Source organism: Lepus europaeus, chromosome 10 (assembly GCF_033115175.1).
Source record: "Lepus europaeus isolate LE1 chromosome 10, mLepTim1.pri, whole genome shotgun sequence".
Lineage (NCBI taxonomy): Eukaryota > Metazoa > Chordata > Mammalia > Lagomorpha > Leporidae > Lepus > Lepus europaeus.
The window spans coordinates 78445197-78461639 of record NC_084836.1 but is presented as its reverse complement, the minus strand read 5'-3'; the positions used below and the strand labels follow the sequence as shown (position 1 = coordinate 78461639).

Below are 16443 nucleotides of genomic sequence, written 5' to 3'. Positions count from 1 at the left end.
ATCGCAGCGGAGCGCACCGCAGCCCAGCGCACCGCCGAGGGCTGGGGAAGACAGCATCCGAGACTAGGAGGTTGGCGGGGATCCGGGGGGCAAGGCTGGAGACCTGGGAGGCGGGGGAGCGGCGAACCGGTGGGAAAACGGGCGGGGCCAGAGAGCGCCCCGGGGTGCGGAGGGGATCGGTGGGCGCCCCGGGCGGAGCCAACCGCTGCTGTGCAGGCGGAGTCGCGCGTGTGCGCGCGAGACCCTGGCCCCGCCGCCCGCGCTTGCTGCGCCGCGAGCCGCCCGCCGGGGCAGGCTACCCTAAGCATGAGCGCGCCCCCGACGCTTCCCCCTGGGGCCGAGGAAGTGCTGGAGACGGCCTGGCCGCCCCCGGCCAACGGCAGCCGCGCCCCACTGGAGGAGGAGGGGGCGGCGGGGCCCGACGGCGCCGGGACAGTGGGCACCATCGCCATCCAATGCATCTACGCGCTGGTGTGCCTGGTGGGCCTGGTGGGCAACGCGCTGGTCATCTTCGTGATCCTCCGCTACGCCAAGATGAAGACGGCCACCAACATCTACCTGCTCAACCTGGCCGTGGCCGATGAGCTGTTCATGCTCAGCGTGCCCTTCGTGGCGTCGGCGGCCGCGCTGCGCCACTGGCCCTTCGGCGCGGCGCTGTGCCGGGCCGTGCTCAGCGTGGACGGCCTCAACATGTTCACCAGCGTCTTCTGCCTCACCGTGCTCAGCGTGGACCGCTACGTGGCTGTGGTGCACCCGCTGCGCGCCGCCACCTACCGGCGGCCCCGCGTGGCCAAGCTGGTCAACGCGGGCGTGTGGCTGGCCGCCCTGCTGGTCACACTGCCTATCGCCATCTTCGCCGACACCAGGCCAGTGCGCGGCGGCCGCGCTGTGGCCTGCAACCTGCATTGGCCGCACCCAGCCTGGTCTGCGGTCTTCGTGGTCTACACCTTCCTGCTTGGCTTCTTGCTGCCGGTGCTGGCCATCGGCCTCTGCTACCTGCTCATCGTGGGCAAGATGCGCGCCGTGGCCCTGCGCGCCGGCTGGCAGCAGCGCAGGCGCTCGGAGAAGAAGATCACCAGGCTAGTGCTCATGGTGGTGGCCGTCTTCGTGCTCTGCTGGATGCCTTTCTACGTGGTGCAGCTGCTGAACCTGTTCGTGAGCAGCCTCGATGCCACCGTCAACCACGTGTCGCTCATCCTCAGCTACGCCAACAGCTGCGCCAACCCCATTCTCTACGGCTTCCTCTCCGACAACTTCCGCCGCTCCTTCCAGCGGGTCCTCTGCCTGCGCTGCTGCCTCCTGGATGCCGCCGGCGGCGCCGAGGAGGAGCCCCTGGACTACTACGCCACGGCTCTCAAGAGCAGAGGCGGGGCAGGGTGCATCTGCCCGCCGCTGCCCTGCCAGCAGGAGCCGGCGCAGCCGGAACCCAACCGCAAGCCGGTCCCGCTCACCGGAATCACCACCTTCTGAAGTTCTTCCTCCTCCCACCAGCGGCCACCTCCCCAGGGTCTGTACCATCTCTCAGTCCCGCAAGTGGCACCTCCTGGATGTCCCCCTAAGGAGCAGCACCTGTCGCCACCGGAGCATCATCTCTAGGCCAGCAACCTGCAGCATCAAGACTATGCTCCTTTCTGGGACCCTAGCTTCCAGGACACCTCGGTGAGGGTAACACTCCCCTAGGGAACTGAGCCAGGGGGTGGATCGCTCTGCAGCTGTGGACTGGGAAGAAAAAGGTGACTGGAGGGAGACGGCCACCTGTCTGTGTGACTTGTAGGGATAGCTTGGGGGTAGCCCCCGGGCCGGGATGGTGAAGGCAGTGCCCTTGCTCTATCTGCAGACTCTCAGCCTGGTGGTGAGAGTGCAGTGGGTATGGAGAGAGAGGGAGGAAGGAGATGCCTCAGAGCTCACTCCCTTCAGTTCTGTTCCTAGGCTCTTGTTGCTAAGTGAAATTTCTCTGAGCAGCCTGGGGCAGAGGCTTTATTCCCAACACCCCACCCATCCCCCAAGGCCAAACACTTGCCTGTCATTGCCAGTGTCTTCCTGGCTTGTCATGGGTCCCTTTAGGCTTCCCTGGAGTTGGTTGAAGATTTGGAGAGATAGGGTGTGGGGTTTGTTGCAAGCATTTAACCAGGTCTGTAATAAAAAAGCAGAGAGGACAAAATGTCACCAGGCTCCTATGATGTGATGATTTTTTTTTTTGCCCCTGATTCTTGGGTGTGGGGACATGACCTCTCACCGAGGTTTCCGTTTATGCCATGGTGGTGAGTGGGAGTGCCTCCAGGAGGTGCAGAAGACAGCGAGTGTGCATCAATGGAAATAAGAGAGAAGAGGCAGCCCCATCACCCATGCTTTTTTAATTTGTTTTTTAAGATTTATTTTATTTATTTGAAAAGCAGAGTTACAGGGAGAAGTAGAGCCAGAGAGAGAGAGAGGTCTTCCCTCTGCTGATCTACTCCCCAAATGACCACAACAGTCAGAGCTGAGTTGATCCTAAACCAGGAGCCAGGAGCTTCTTCCACGTCTCCCACATGGGTGCAGGAGCCCAAGGACTTGGACCATCTTCCACTGCTTTCCCAAGCCATAGCAGAGAGCTGGGTCAGAAGTGGAGCAGCCAGGACTCAAACTGGTGCCCATATGGGATGCCGGCACCACAGGTGGAGGATTTAACCTGCTGCACCACAGCGCTGGCCTCCACCCACTCTTTCAAAATGTCAACATTCCATGTAAGCCAGCTGGATATAGATATTAGCATGGAGGCCATAACTTTCGGCCTGTGTTAAGCAAAGCGTAAATGACCTTTTCCCAAAGGAAAATGTCAGCTCAAGAGGTAGGTGCTTTCATTCTGTTGCCCATGGAAAGCAGAGGAGGGGGCGAGGGAGAGGCTTGTGCTACTCATGTTGACAGCCGGAGTGAAAATGTGTGACTACACATGCTGTGCGGTGCTGTGGAGGAGGCTCTGCTGGGCACAGCATAGCAAAAGATGGGTACTGGGCTGGGCCGCCCCAGTCCTGATGTTATCTGGAGGGAAGAGGCAGGGAAGCAAAAAGCAGGCCTCTCTGCCCTTCCAAGTGGTCAGCTTTGTGGTTCCCCTGGTTTCCTGGCAGAGGGGTTTCAAGAGAGATCACTCTGCACCTGTCAGCCCTACAGATTTGGCTTTCAGACTGCTGGGACAGCCGGCAGAGGCTCCAGGGTGGGTGGGCATGGGGCAAGGGCTGCTGGAAGGCTAATGGAGATCTGGCCAGGGCCAGAGGGGGCAGCGCTGGGCCGGAGGAGATGTTCTTCTTCCACTTGAGCCAGGAAGAAGCAGAATGCAGCCCCTCCCTGAAGAATCTGGACCAGAGCCAGAGTTTGCCGTGATGGGAGCATCTACCTGGCATGTAGGAAACAGGGCAGCTGAACTCTGGTACTATGTACTGACCTTGGCCAGTGACCCAACCCTGGACCAGCCTATGGGGACCCCTGGGAGTCCCTGTACAGCTGTGGATTCCAATTCCTTCCTGAAAAAAATGAGAAAAGAAAAGGAGGCTTTGCCTTGATCGTCTTTGGGCACACAGCTGTGGGATCCTTACCCAGTGGCCAGCCAGAAGAAAGATCTGAGAGTGGTGGTCAGCACTGACCCAGTGTGTCCAGAATCTTTTGATCACCCCAACACATGCGTGCACACACGTGTGCATATACACATGCAATGCACACACGTGCAAACGTGCACACACATACAAACATCAACTTTGCCTAATCTGTTGGTTCTTTCCAGTGTGATGTTGGCACCCAGAGTAGGGGGGTCCCTATGTTTATGGGTAACCTTTCACAGTCAGCTGTGGCTTTTTATTACCCAGTGCCCGGCAGTGCCTGGTGGGACAGACACACAGAAAATGAGGCCAAATTGAGCTTCGAGGAGAACCCAGGAAGACAGCAGTGAGGTGAGGGCTTCCCAGCTCTGGCTATGATCACAGTGAACCACGGGTGCAGGACCTCAGCCACAGCTTGGGTAGGGCGTAGAGTCCTCTCTCTTCAGCCTCCCAAGACCTCCCATTCGCACCTGCCAGGAATCTTGGCAAATCTGCTCAGATTAGCACTGAATAATGCATGCATGGTTTTAAAAGTGCAAGCTTTTAACTTAGTTCGTGATGGTTGGAGGAGAGGCAGCGCAGAGACAGAAGGTATCAGGGGACAGAAGGTATCATGGTGGGTGGCAGGGGGACCTCAGCTTCAGCCTGGTTTGGGGAGCAGTGATTTAACCCTAGAAGCCCCAGTTTCCTGCAAGAAGTCTGCTCAGAGGAAGCTGCTAAGTCTTGAGTTCTTTCCAGGTCTAAGCCCTGTTGCTAACAGAGAAGGTGAGCGAGAGGCATTCTTCTATGCCCAGTGTTTTCCCCAGCACTGCTCTTGACCTTGTGGTAATGGAACATGAAGCGGAGAGGAGACTAGGGGAGCCCAGATCACTGTCCTATTCTTCAGTGGCATAGCCTGGTCCATTCTCAAGGCTTAACCACCACCGGGGCAAGGGGGTGGGGGGCAAAGCCTCCCAAGCATTTTTCTGGGATACGTTTAGAACCCAGCAGCAGCGCTACCTGCTTTAGTGGCCATCAACCCGAGAATCTTGTTGTGTCAAGCACTGTGGTTCGTGTGCAGCAAGAATGTAGCGAATCAAAGCAACAGGGCCCTACAGTCAAGAACCAGCGGGCTGCTTATACACTCCACTTGCCTAGGAGGCCAGCAGTGGACTGCACCTGGATGGCTGGGAAGGTATCTGGGCTTTTGACTTCAACATAAGTGAAAACAGTTTCTGCCTCCAGGCATACTGCAGTCCACCAGAGAAGTGGCTTCTCCTGTTGAAATGGCCTTTTTTTTTTAAAAAAATTATTTATTTATTTGAAAGACAGAGCCACAGAGAGGCAGAAGCAGAGAGAGAGAGAGAGAGAGAGAGAGAGAGAGGTCCTCCATCTGCTGGTTCACTCCCCAGATGACCACAATGGCCGGAGCTGAGTCAATCTGAAGGCAGGAGCCAGGAGCTTCTTCTGGGTCTCCCATATGGGTGCAGGGGCCCAAGGACTTTGGCCAACTTCCACTGTTTTCCCAGGCCATAGCAGAGAACTGGATCAGAAGAGGAACAGTTGGGACTCCAACTGGCGCCCATATGGGATGCCAATGCCACAGGTGAAGGCTTAGCCCATGACGCCACAGCACCACCCCTCTTGCCTATCTTTGAGTAGAGACAAGAACACTCCTTTCATGCTCACCTATACTCTCTCACTTCTCCTTGATTAGAAAATCCCATCCCTGGCATTTTCTGAGCTATGACAGGCTGATGAGAAAGGTAACCACATGGGGCATGTTTTGTCTGTGCTGCCTCAGGGTCTACTCATTCACTGGTGGTGAGTTCCTCTCTGACAGGTGGGAGGCTGTGGAAGACCCCCACTCCCCATGCTGTGGTCCCCTAAGTCAACCACAGCATGGCCTCAATGTTCTGGGGCCAGAATGGCTGAGTTGGCTGACTCTGTCAGCACCACTCCCCAAGCTGGGGGTCTGCATGCAGGTGGCTGTATTCCCACAAAGGATCCCCTCACCCCCTACTTCTGTTGGCTTCAGGACACCCAGCCAAGGCCCTGCCCTCATGGAGCTAGTAGGTTAGGGGCAAAACAGAGGCATTCACCAAATAACCACAGACATGGGAGTATGATTTTAAACTGAGTGAGAGCCACACGGGTGAGAAATCTGGTTTCTACAAGAGGACCCAAGATAGAACCTGCCCTTGTGACAAAGAGCAGGCAGGAATTAAGGAGAAGAGGAGAGGGGTGGGGCCCAGGGTGTGAAGGGCTCCACGAAGCAGAAACAGCATGTGCAAAGGGCCTGCAGCAGGAGGCCCCAAAGTGCCCAATGTGAACCAGATGGGCTGGACAGGACGCCAAGTCAGTGGGAGGCAGCTGGCCGCCACAGAGGAGCAGGAGTCCCCCAGCCATACCTTGTAAGCCAGCTTAAGGATTTGGGTCTTTGTCCCAGGAGCAGCAGGGACAGCCTCTGGGGAGGGGCTCGCTGGGACTGTGCTGCTGTCCCCATTTCAGCTTTGTGTTTATCATGGCAGCATCTCGTGTTCTGGAGAGCTGCAGAGAGGCCTGGACTCAGCCCACGCCCTCCTCCTCGACCTAAACTTTCCTCCTAACTTCACTGCTGGACTTCTGCCTGCTGTGGTTTGAATGTCCTTGGGTTGGAAACTTAATCCTCAAATTCAGATGCTAATAGAGGTGGGGCCTTTGAGAGGTAATTAGGAAGAGGGTGGCATCCCAGGATGACAGCTCCACAAGAAAAGAGAAACCCAAATAGGCACCTTTGTCTCACCACCTGATGGCCTTGGTCTATTATGATATAGCAAGAGGGCCCACACCAGAAGCCAACGTGCTCTTGCACTTCCCGCAACCGGATCCGGGAACCCAATAAGTCTCGATCCCTCCCAAATGACTCGGTCTGTGGTGCTCAGTTATGGCGACAGAAAACAGATAAAGACAGTGCAGGACCATGTGTTAGGCAGAGGGCAAAACCATCTGAAGAAAGACAGGAGTCAAATCCTCTTAAGGGATTACAACACATGACGGCTTGGGTTCCCGGTCACCATTGCACAACAAACCTGTTCATAAGCACGCTCTCACGATGAGGTCCACAGTGCATGAGTGTGTGGAAGGTGAGATTCCTGTTTTCTGGGGAACTGAGTCAAGGTGGGGGGGGGGCGGGGGGAGAGAAGGGGGAAGGGGTGGAATGAGGGGCTGTTGTGGAAGTGGCGCAGGCTGAACGGAGGTTGGTTGGATTCCACTCAATCAAGCAAGACTGCAATATCCAGGTTAGCTAACTGCAGTGAGGGGCAGGGGCGGGCAGCTTCAATCAAGGGAGCCATTGGGGGGGGGGGTCAAGGATGCACAGAAGCTTCCAGAATAGGATAGGGTTTCCCTCGCAGGATAACACCAGCCTCTCCATTTCCAATTCTAACAGCATGATTCTTGCGGGTCGAGGTCCCAGCCTGGGTGCCATTCTTGTCCAAGAGCCCACCTTGGAATCTCAAGTGTTTTTTCCTGGGACCCCTGCAGCCCCCTGCCTGCCGTCTGCTTTCTCTTGCCAGTGGCCATGACTTTGGAGCTCCCCCCACTCCACAGGATTCTTTTGTCTTGGGCAAACGCACTTTGCCCGACAGGCTGAAAAAAGGATTGGATTCCGTTAGAATCTAATGTTAGAACAATATTTGGTTTCTCTTGCAAAAGGAAATCAGTTGTTTGCCTACATCTGAACCTGCTGACAAAAAAATAAAAAAATGGAGGAAGGACCCACTCAAAACAAAAAGAGACAGTGCTGAGCCAGGGCGTTCATTCTGGAACAGAAATAAAGTAGGATTGGGTGTTGCCTGTATTATTTCAGGAAGAAATGCCTGCAAAGGCCATGGGATGTGTTTTTCCAGGGAGGCTGGCTGCCCCCTGCCGAGCCGTGACCCTGCTAAAAATGTGTTTCTCTGCTTCTTCCTAACCTCAGATCTCCTTGAATGGAGCATGTAATCATGGGCTCTCTTTTCACCCGAGAGCCACACGAGTTCTTTACGCTGGAAGCCAGGGCTCTTCTGCCACCCTTAAGCCCTATCACGGCCATGATATCACAGGCAGGTGTCACCTGCAGCTGGAGACCGGAAGCCAGGCTGCTTCCTGGGCTGCTTAGGGTTTCCTGGAGTCGAGGGCGGAAGAGGGGAGGGGGGACACCCCCTTCTCTGTGGTTTCTCCGGAAGACACCCAGGAGGTCTGGGCACCCTGCACAGAGGACAGTGTGGGGCAGACCCCCTCCGGCTGTGACCGACACCCCAGTGCCATCAGTACGGTCCCTCCAGGATTCACAGCATCCTTCCCCGGGTCACTGCATCTTTGCCTTAAAAGCACGCTTTCCAATTTTCTGCACAACCTTGAATTTGCTCTCAAAAGTCAAGCTTCCAACAGAACCGTTAGCCACTTATGCAGCTGCTAATTCCTCAAGCGTGTAGGCGAGCAGTATAAAGCGGACACCTTTTATGTGCCAGAAACTGCTCATTCACCTCTTCCAGTCCTCCTGCAAACCTTGTGCGCTGGCCCTGCTAACACCCTGTCACGCCCCTTAGAAGGGTACATGTGGTATCTGTGGCCATGTAAGCCCTCCCACCCCAGGGAAAAGCTGGAACCGTACTCAGCTGCCTGACCCTTACCCTCTTGCCCCTGGGATATTTTTCTCTGCACCTGTTGGCTTGCTCAGTGGGATCTTCCTTCACATAGATTACCGCATTCCTTACTGGGAGTGCTGCTGGATGCAGCAGATCCACAGGACACAGGACAAAGTTCATAACAGCCCCTCCTCCCACCTGCTAGGCTAATGCTGTAGACCTCATCTGGGCTGCATGTTGAAACCCATGGTCCATCTTCACGACAATAACTGCCCAGATTAAAACAGAGAAGCTCAGAATTATCCAGATGTAGAAAAATATCTGAGTATTTGGCAAAACTCCTGTTTCTTTGCATGTCTGCTTTATGAATACTTCATCCTTTTTTTAAAAGATTTAAGTATTCGGGCCGGCGCCGTAGCTCAATAAGCTACTCCTCCACCTTGCAGCGCCGGCACACCGGGTTCTAGTCCTGGTCAGGGTGCCAGATTCTGTCCCAGTTGCCCCTCTTCCAGGCCAGCTCTCTGCTGTGGCCCGGGAGTGCAGTGGAGGATGGCCCAAGTGCTTGGGCCTTGCACCCGCATGGGAGACCAGGATAAGCACATGGCTCCTGCCTTCGGATCAGCGCGGTGCACCAGCCACAGCGTGCCAGCCGCGGCGGCCATTGGAGGATGAACCAACGGCAAAAAGGAAGACCTTTCTCTCTGTCTCTCTCTCTCACTGTCCACTCTGCCTGTCAATAAATAAATAAATAAATAAATAAATAAATAAATAAAAAGATTTATGTATTCACTTGAATGGCAGAGTTACAGAGAGAGAGAGAGAGGGAGAAACAGAGAGAGAAAGATAGGGAGGGAGGGAGAGGTCTTCCATCCACTGGTTCACTCCCTAGATGACTGCAACAGTCAGGAGGGCTAGGCCAGGCTGAAGCCAGGATCCAGGAGCTTCATTTGGGTCTCCCATGTGGGTAGCAGGGGCCCAAGCACTTGGGCCACCCTCTACTGCTTTTCAAAGTCCAAGCTAGCAGGGAGATGGATGGGAAGTGGAACAGCCAGGACTCGAACTGGTTACCCACTGGGGATGCTAACTTTGCAGGCAGTAGCTTAACCTGCTACACTATAAGGCCAGCCCCTACTTTCATATCTCTGCATATAAAGAAGTCAGCCAATTCTACCTTTTCAGAAAAAAAAAAAAAAAAAAAGGCCCAAGGGATCTGAAGATGGATGACAGTCTCCCAATCTCCAACAGAGATGGCCAGATTTAATTCTAGATGAGACGTTGACTGTCACTTGAATTGAGCCACAGACTCTGCCTGACCACCCTGGGTTTGGGTATCTGACATGAGTTGGAGACCGCTAAGCCATATGCAGGGGACATACACACAGCAGTGGTTCTACAGCTCCGCTGAGATACATTCCTTCATTCATCCCAACCAATGATCCTGCCACGTATTTGTCCAAACACAGAACAAGGCCTGGCGCATGGAGTTGTTATGGTTACACAGGAAAAAGCAAATGTTTGTGCCTATGGAGATAACAAGAAATCCTCTTGCCATGAAAGATCATCTCTTTTGGAAAGTTCTATGACAGTTGGAGGTACTCCCCTGCCCCAGGCGGTGTGCAGGCTGATGGCCTTGGCGCTGCTGCAGAGTCTTCCTTTTAACAACAGCAAATGAGGGGCCTGGACGAGGGGACATTGACCAGAGACACAGAACCCAAGAGCACGCTGAAATCTGTTTATTTTGTACAAGTGACATCATAGCAAGGGTTTTGCCTGTGTTCTAGTTTAACTCCAATAAATAAATAACTATGTACAAATGTGCTGAGTTTATGACATAGGAGAGGAAAACCTTTGTTTGATAAGATGCACTTATACCATACATTATTTCCACACATGGCTAGCTCAGCCCAGCCACCGGCCTTCTCCTCCACCCTGGCCGGCAAAGGCTCCAGGTGTGTACCGAGTCCTTTCTGGCGGAAGGCAAAGCTAAGCAATGCAATTCCTCAGTTTCTTGAGAAAGGGCCGGACTCGCCTGCTACTGATTTCCGGCCCACAGTTAACGTGCTGCAGAACCTTGGAAGCCCTGCCACACCAGTTGTCAGCTTACCCTGCAGACAGCCCTGGCTCCAATGCCGAGGGACCAGGAATTCCGGGGGTGGAGCCTAGCACTCTGCATCTCTAACTAGCTCCATTCTGGTCCAGGGGCCACATTCCAGTGAAGCAGGAGCAATTCTCCAAGGGCCTCACTAAGGACGGGCCCTAATGAGGCATCCTCCGGGCTCCAATCTCAGGCTTCCAAATCCCCCACAACCAGCAAAACCGGTTTTATTTTGGCCAGCAAGTGACAAGAGCCGCGAGACTCAAACCGATAACCAGGATGAATCATGCGGCTGAAAACTCTCCGGGGAGCTGCTTTTTTCTTCTCTTCTGTCATTCTAAAGAACGCATCCGGAACATTTTAACACTGTCGAAAAGCACTAATAATAACTACAAAAGAAACCGGCGTAAAAAAAACTTACAACGATCACCATTTTTTTTTTTTCAGTCCAAATCACAAAGATAACAATCACAGAACTCAGGCTCACTGGTTCTAAAAAACCCTGCTAGGGTTTCATTTCTTGGCCAGCCCAGCAAGGTTAACGGAACGAATTCTTCTCACGTTTTCTCCTTCCTTGCTTTGTCCTGCAGGCCTGAAACTTTGGAATAAAGTAGCAAGTCTGGAGCAAAACGCAACTGCCCACCTATTTTCGCACAGGTGGGGAGACTGGGGTGCTTTGGCTTCACGTCCTGGGAGGCGAAAGGAGGACCAAGAGTCAAGGGCAAAGGGGCACCTGGCTTTCTATATGTAAGAGAGCCCAGAGCCCGGGAGCTGGGAGGGGAATGTTCACCAAGACCGTGTAACTGCCACCAAGGTGGGGGTGGGGGGGAACAAGGATGGAGGGGGGAGATGAAAAGCGAGTATTGGAAACACACAGGTAGAAAAAGGGACCCCAAATACGTTTTACAAAAATAAATATCTTGGTCATCACTAGCCCTTGCGGTCAAGGTCCGCCCTGAAGGTCACCACCCAGTCTGGCTCACCCCTCCCGCGCCCGGCGTAGGTGAATTGGGGGACCCCTGTAGTCCGGGTGTCTCCAGGCAGCGCAGCTGGGCGGGGCTGGGGAGTGGGGCGTCAGTGACCTTTAGGCAAAGGCTGGGGCTTCGCCTCCTCACGACCCCCCCAACCTGCCCAACTCAACACAAGCAATCGTCGAGATTCTCAGCGGGGGCGAAGAGGCTCTTCCGCAGGTGTGGCGCCAGCCCAGGGAGCCAGACAGGGGCGGTGGGGTGGCGCTCCGGAGGGAAGTCAGGGCCGCGCCAACGGCAGGCCTGGAGCGCGCGCGGGGGCGGAGCGAGGGGCTCCCTTCCCCCTCAAGGCTTGGGCTGCGTCCGCTCGGTCCGCACCTGCTGCAGGACCACCTCCTTGGCAGGGGACGCGCACTTGTACTCCAGCTCGGCGCGCCCCGAGCCCTGCTTCTTGCGCATGTGGCACAGGAGCGCCAGGAGCGCCACGACCAGGGACAGACTGGCGATGGAGATGCCGATGGCCACGCCCGAGTGCACCCGCCCGGCGGCCGGTGGCGGAGCCGGGGTGGAGCCGGGTGCCCCGGAGCCTGGAGGCTCTCCGGAGCCACCGTCGTCGCCGCCGTCGCCGCCGTTCACCTGCGTGGGGTAGCATTCAGTGCTCACCTGGCCGGCCAGGGGTGAATCGGGCCCACAAATGCACTCGTAGCTGCCGGGGAGGTTTCGGCACTCGTCCTGGCAGTAGCCGTTGTCGCATTCATCGATGTCGGCGCACAGCGAGCCCTCGTCGAGGATGTAGCCCTCAGGGCACAGGCAGGTGCTCGGGTAGTTGGGGTCGCAGTCGGCCGGGCACGTCGTCTGGTTGCAGAACATCTGACAGCGGTGCGGCTCCTCCGGGACCGGGGCAAAGCCCTCGGCGCAGATGCAGCGGTAGTCGTTTTGGCCCAGCGGCTGGCATTGGTACTCGCAGTTGGTGCCGAAGCACGGGTCCAAGGGCTCCACGCACTCGCCGTCCACCAGGTCGAAGCCGGGGTAGCAGTGGCACTCGAAGCCACCCTTCGTGTTGACGCAGCGCTGCGGACACGGGTTGGGCGCCAGTGCGCAGTCGTCCACGTCCTCGCAGTGGTGCCCGTCGGCTGCCACCCGGTAGCCGGTCTCGCACATGCACATGTAGGAGCCGGACGCGTCCGAGGTGCGCACGCAGAAGTGCTCACACAGGTCTTGGCACGAGGGCGGCGCAGCGGGCGCGCAGGAGCGCCCGTCGGCCTGCGGGGCGGCGCCGTCCGGGCACAGGCAACGGGGAGCCCCCGCGCTCGCGTTGCACGCGAACTCGCAGCCGCCGTTCTCCACGCTGCAGTCCCAGGCTCCGGGGGCCTCCCGGCCCCAGCGCGCCTCGGCGGCCCCGGGCGGCGCGGAGCAGGTCAGCTCCACGCCGAGCGGTGCCACGGCGGCTGAGCTGCCCACGGGCAGCGCCTGGAAGTCGGCGCCGCGGGCCCCGAATGGCGTGCTGTAGGTGCTGGAGACGTGCGGCGTCGTGGCCGCCGCGGCGCCGGCCTCCACCACCAGGGGCCTGCAGGAGGCCGCGAAGTGGAACTCGCAGAGGAAGCCGTCGACCTCAGTGCCGCACGGCAGCTCCTCCCAGGCCGGCTCGCCGGGGGCAGCGGCGCCCGCGGCCGAGACGGTGACGCACAGCGGGCCGCACACTGGCGCGCCACCGCCGTCCTGCCGCGCCCACCTGCTGTAGCTGGTGCGGTTGTCTCCGGTCACCCACTGGAAGCCGCGCAGGGGCCCGAGGTCCCCGGGGTGGCTGCAGCCGGGCGGGAGCTGCAGGCCAATCCAGAGGCGTGGGCTGTCGCCGCTCAGCAACAAGGAGATGACATCAGCGGCCACCGAGGAGCGCACGGTCATCAGGTGGCCCCCCAGGCGCTCGCAGGTCTGGCCGGCGGCGAGAAAGGTCGCGGGGCCCTGGAACAGAGCGAAGCAGTCGTGCTCCACGCACTGGCTGCCTCCGGGCTGCGGCTCTGCGTGCGTCGGGAGCCCCAGACCGGCCGGGGCCAGCGCGCCCAGCAGCAGGAGCAGGGCGCGGAGCATGCCGCCGGGGCGCACCGCGCGCAGGCGCCGCCGGAGAAAGCGCGGGCGTTGCTTCGGGGCCCGGGCCGGGGCGGAGGGGCGCTGGGGGCAGCCGCTGCGGTCGGTCCCAGACAGGCGCTTCCCTGGCCCCGGCGCGGCTGCTTCTGACAAGCCGCTCGGCCGCCGGGGCGCGAGTTTATAAGTGCGCGGCCCTCCCTCCCTGGACGTTCGGGAAAAGGAAGGAAGTGCCTGGTGGGAAGGGCTGATGCTGCATTCTCGGATTACTGGGTCCTCTGGACGCCTTGCGCCCGCCCTCGCTCCTGGAATCACCTCGTGGGGATGAGTAAACCCAGCCCGGGTGGAGCCCCGAGGCCGCGGGCCCGCCCCCGACGCGTGCGGCCCCTCCCCAAACTTTCGGTTCTTTTGGCTAGTTTTCGTGAACGCTCACGTGGACTTGCAGGCCAGCTTGGATTGCTTCCAATGGGCGTGGGAGCGGGGCGTGAGCGCCGGGGACCTGCGCGGTTCTGGGGACCTGGTGCCCTGCGCAAAGACAACCCGAGTTCACTAGGAGAGGGAGCCAGGCCTCGCCCGCCTCCCGGGGCCAGGGCTCCCGGCTAGGGAGGCGCGGCTTGGCAGCGTGGGAAAGCCGCGAGGTTGCTGTTGCGCTGCAGATGCACCCCTGGGGGCTGGCGAGTCGCGGAGCGCACCCGTCCCGGGCTGTGCGTGTCCAACTTCTGGCACCCCTGACGGAGGTCGCAGGGAGGCTCTGTGGGCCCCAGGGGGCGCCTCGGGGAACCGTTTTCGTCCTGAGGCCGAATGGACATCTGGCGGCCGTGGAAGTGCCACTTACGGACGCCGGGCGGCGCCGTGGGTGGGCGGCAGGGTCTGTCGCTTTCCACCTTATCACGGGTATTCACTCACTAGGAATGCGGAGGGGTGTTTCCAAAATGTAGCTCACATAGAAAGACAAACGCGTTAAAATAAATAAATAAATAAACAAACACATAATTAAATAAAGCAAGCAAGCAAGCACGCCCACCCGGAGTTCATAAGGTCATTTGCCCACCCCGGGCCACTGGCGACCAAGCACCAGGAGGCGGCGCTGTTGAACTCCAGACGAAACCAAAGAAATTGGAGGTCTCGCAACCTGTCCAGCGAACAAGGGTTAGGAGTGTGGGGAGCTCAGGGGCCTGGCCCCGCTTGGATTCCGTGGCTGCGCGTCGGGTCTCCCTGGGCCAACAGAGCTCAGGCTTCAAAAGGGACCAGGGTTGTGTGGCGTCTTCACGTGCCAAAGACAAGCGCCGGGCGGGGCGGCGGGATGGATCGGGCTGTACTGACCCGCAGTGACCGCAGGGGTAGGGCGTGGACAGCCCGACCCGGTGCCCAGGGATGGAGGCTGAGAGCTGCGCCCTGCGGGGCTTCCACAGAAGCGTCCCGCCCTGGGGGCTGCCCCCATCTCACCAATGAGGTCTGAGGCTCCCGCAACTTGGAGCAGAAACCTCTGGAGATGAGAAAATCGGGCTGCTTTGGCGGAGCCACTGGTCGTGACTTGGTTGCAAACAGCCTGCCCAGGGAGGTGGGCGCTGCAGCAGGGCTGGCCGGGGGTGCAGCCGGTCCTGGAGTGGGCGTGGTTTCCCATGGGAGCAGAACCCCAGTGAAAATTTCCTGGAAGGAGGAGACGCAAGACAGGACAGCCCTAACTGTCCTAACAGCATCCAGTGCACCGTGATGGTGAAAACCTGGGTCCCTTGTTCAACCACTAGAAGTTTCGAGACTGTGGCAGCTGAGTGACAAACTGGGACAGAGGCCCCCAAGAGGGACTGCGAGCCTTAACATAACAGGTCTTGCCTCCCTGGTGCCATTCTCAGAGGGTTTTTAGCTGTTTCCCCGGTGCCATCTTTAGTTGTGTCTTACTCGGTGCTCCTGGGTTCCCGCCAAGGGAATCTACCAAGAACTCAGTGATGCTGGGGCAACTTGGACCAGCCCTCACTTGAAGAGGTGCAGGAAGCATTGGAGCTACCACCCAGGCAGTATGGTGTTGTCTCGTGGTGGCCTGGGCAGTCTGGGTTACTCTGCAGAAAGATGCATGGGCACACACACTGGGCAGCATCCCCTGTACCTTCCTGGACCTGGTGAGTTTCTCTCCTCCAGCCCCCACTTGGCAGCCTACTTTGCATATTCTAAACTGCCCTCTGCTGGCCCCGCCCTCATCTGGCTATCTGTTCTCCTGCACCTGGGGATGGGTCACTCTTCCTGCCTCTCTGTGGATTTTACGCCCACTTCCCTCTGGCCAAGCTTCTGACCCAGCTGCCCTCCCTGTGGACTCAACAGCCAAGACCTGTTGAACCCCTGGAACAGCCTCCTGGAAGCACACCCAGAAAGTTGCTGAGAACTTGTTTTTAGTCTTCGACTTTCCCAAAGTCCCTGTGCACCCCTGACTTCACGCCACTCTCCAGGGTCCCTGTCCTGTGACCAGTTCTGTCCTGTGTCCCAGTTCTAGCTATTGTGGCCATTTGGGAAGTGAACCAGCAGATGGGAAGCCCTCTCTTCTCTCTGCCTCTGCCTCTGCCTCTCTGTAATCCTGCTTCTCAAATAAAAATTAATCTTTAAAAAAAAATCAAGGGGTCGGGGCTGTGATGTAGCGGGTAAAGCTACACCCACAGTGCCGACATCCCATATGGGCACCGGTTCAAGTCCTGGCTGCTCCACTTCTGATCCAGCTCTGTGCTACTGGGAAGGCAGTAGATGGCCCAAGTCCTTGGGCCCCTGTACCCATGTGGAAGACCCAGAAGAAGCTCCTGGCTCCTGGCTTTGGATTGGCACAGCTCCAGCTGTTGTGGCCAATTGGGGAGTGAAGCAGAGAATGGAAGATTCCCTCTCTCTCTCTCTCTCTCTCTCTCTCTCTCTCTGCCTCTTCTTCTCTCTGTGTGTAACTCTGGCTTTCAAATAAATAAATAAATCTTTAAAAAATACATCAAATAAAAAATACAGGGTTACGATGGATACCAGTGACATTGACACATTACCAAAATAACCAAAAGAAAGAATATGTGATATCAAACACAAGCATTTCTTTACAGATATTTTAAATCACGAGTTTGGGGGTCTAGTTCTTTCATACCATAATTGCAGGGTAGTAACCTCTGTAAACAGTA

At 57.4% G+C, this 16443-nt stretch overlaps 2 protein-coding genes across 2 annotated transcripts; one reads left to right on the top strand and one right to left on the bottom strand.

Moving 5' to 3' along the window:
- The first annotated feature begins 306 nt into the window (after positions 1 to 306).
- Positions 307 to 1470, top strand: SSTR4 (somatostatin receptor 4). The gene has a single exon (XM_062202244.1). The coding sequence runs from the start codon at positions 307 to 309 to the stop codon at positions 1468 to 1470; it is 1164 nt and encodes a 387-aa protein (XP_062058228.1).
- Positions 1471 to 9876: 8406 nt separating this feature from the next.
- On the bottom strand, positions 9877 to 13596 carry THBD (thrombomodulin). Its single transcript, XM_062203792.1, has one exon. It carries the CDS (start codon positions 13307 to 13309, stop codon positions 11567 to 11569), a length of 1743 nt encoding a protein of 580 aa, XP_062059776.1. The 5' UTR covers positions 13310 to 13596; the 3' UTR covers positions 9877 to 11566.
- Between the last annotated feature and the right edge of the window lie 2847 nt (positions 13597 to 16443).

What these genes read in the sequence shown, in the direction of transcription:
- SSTR4 (XM_062202244.1), top strand. Translation starts at nt 307, where the DNA reads ATGAGCGCGCCCCCGACGCTTCCCCCTGGGGCCGAGGAAGTGCTGGAG.
- THBD (XM_062203792.1), bottom strand. Translation starts at nt 13,309, where the DNA reads ATGCTCCGCGCCCTGCTCCTGCTGCTGGGCGCGCTGGCCCCGGCCGGT.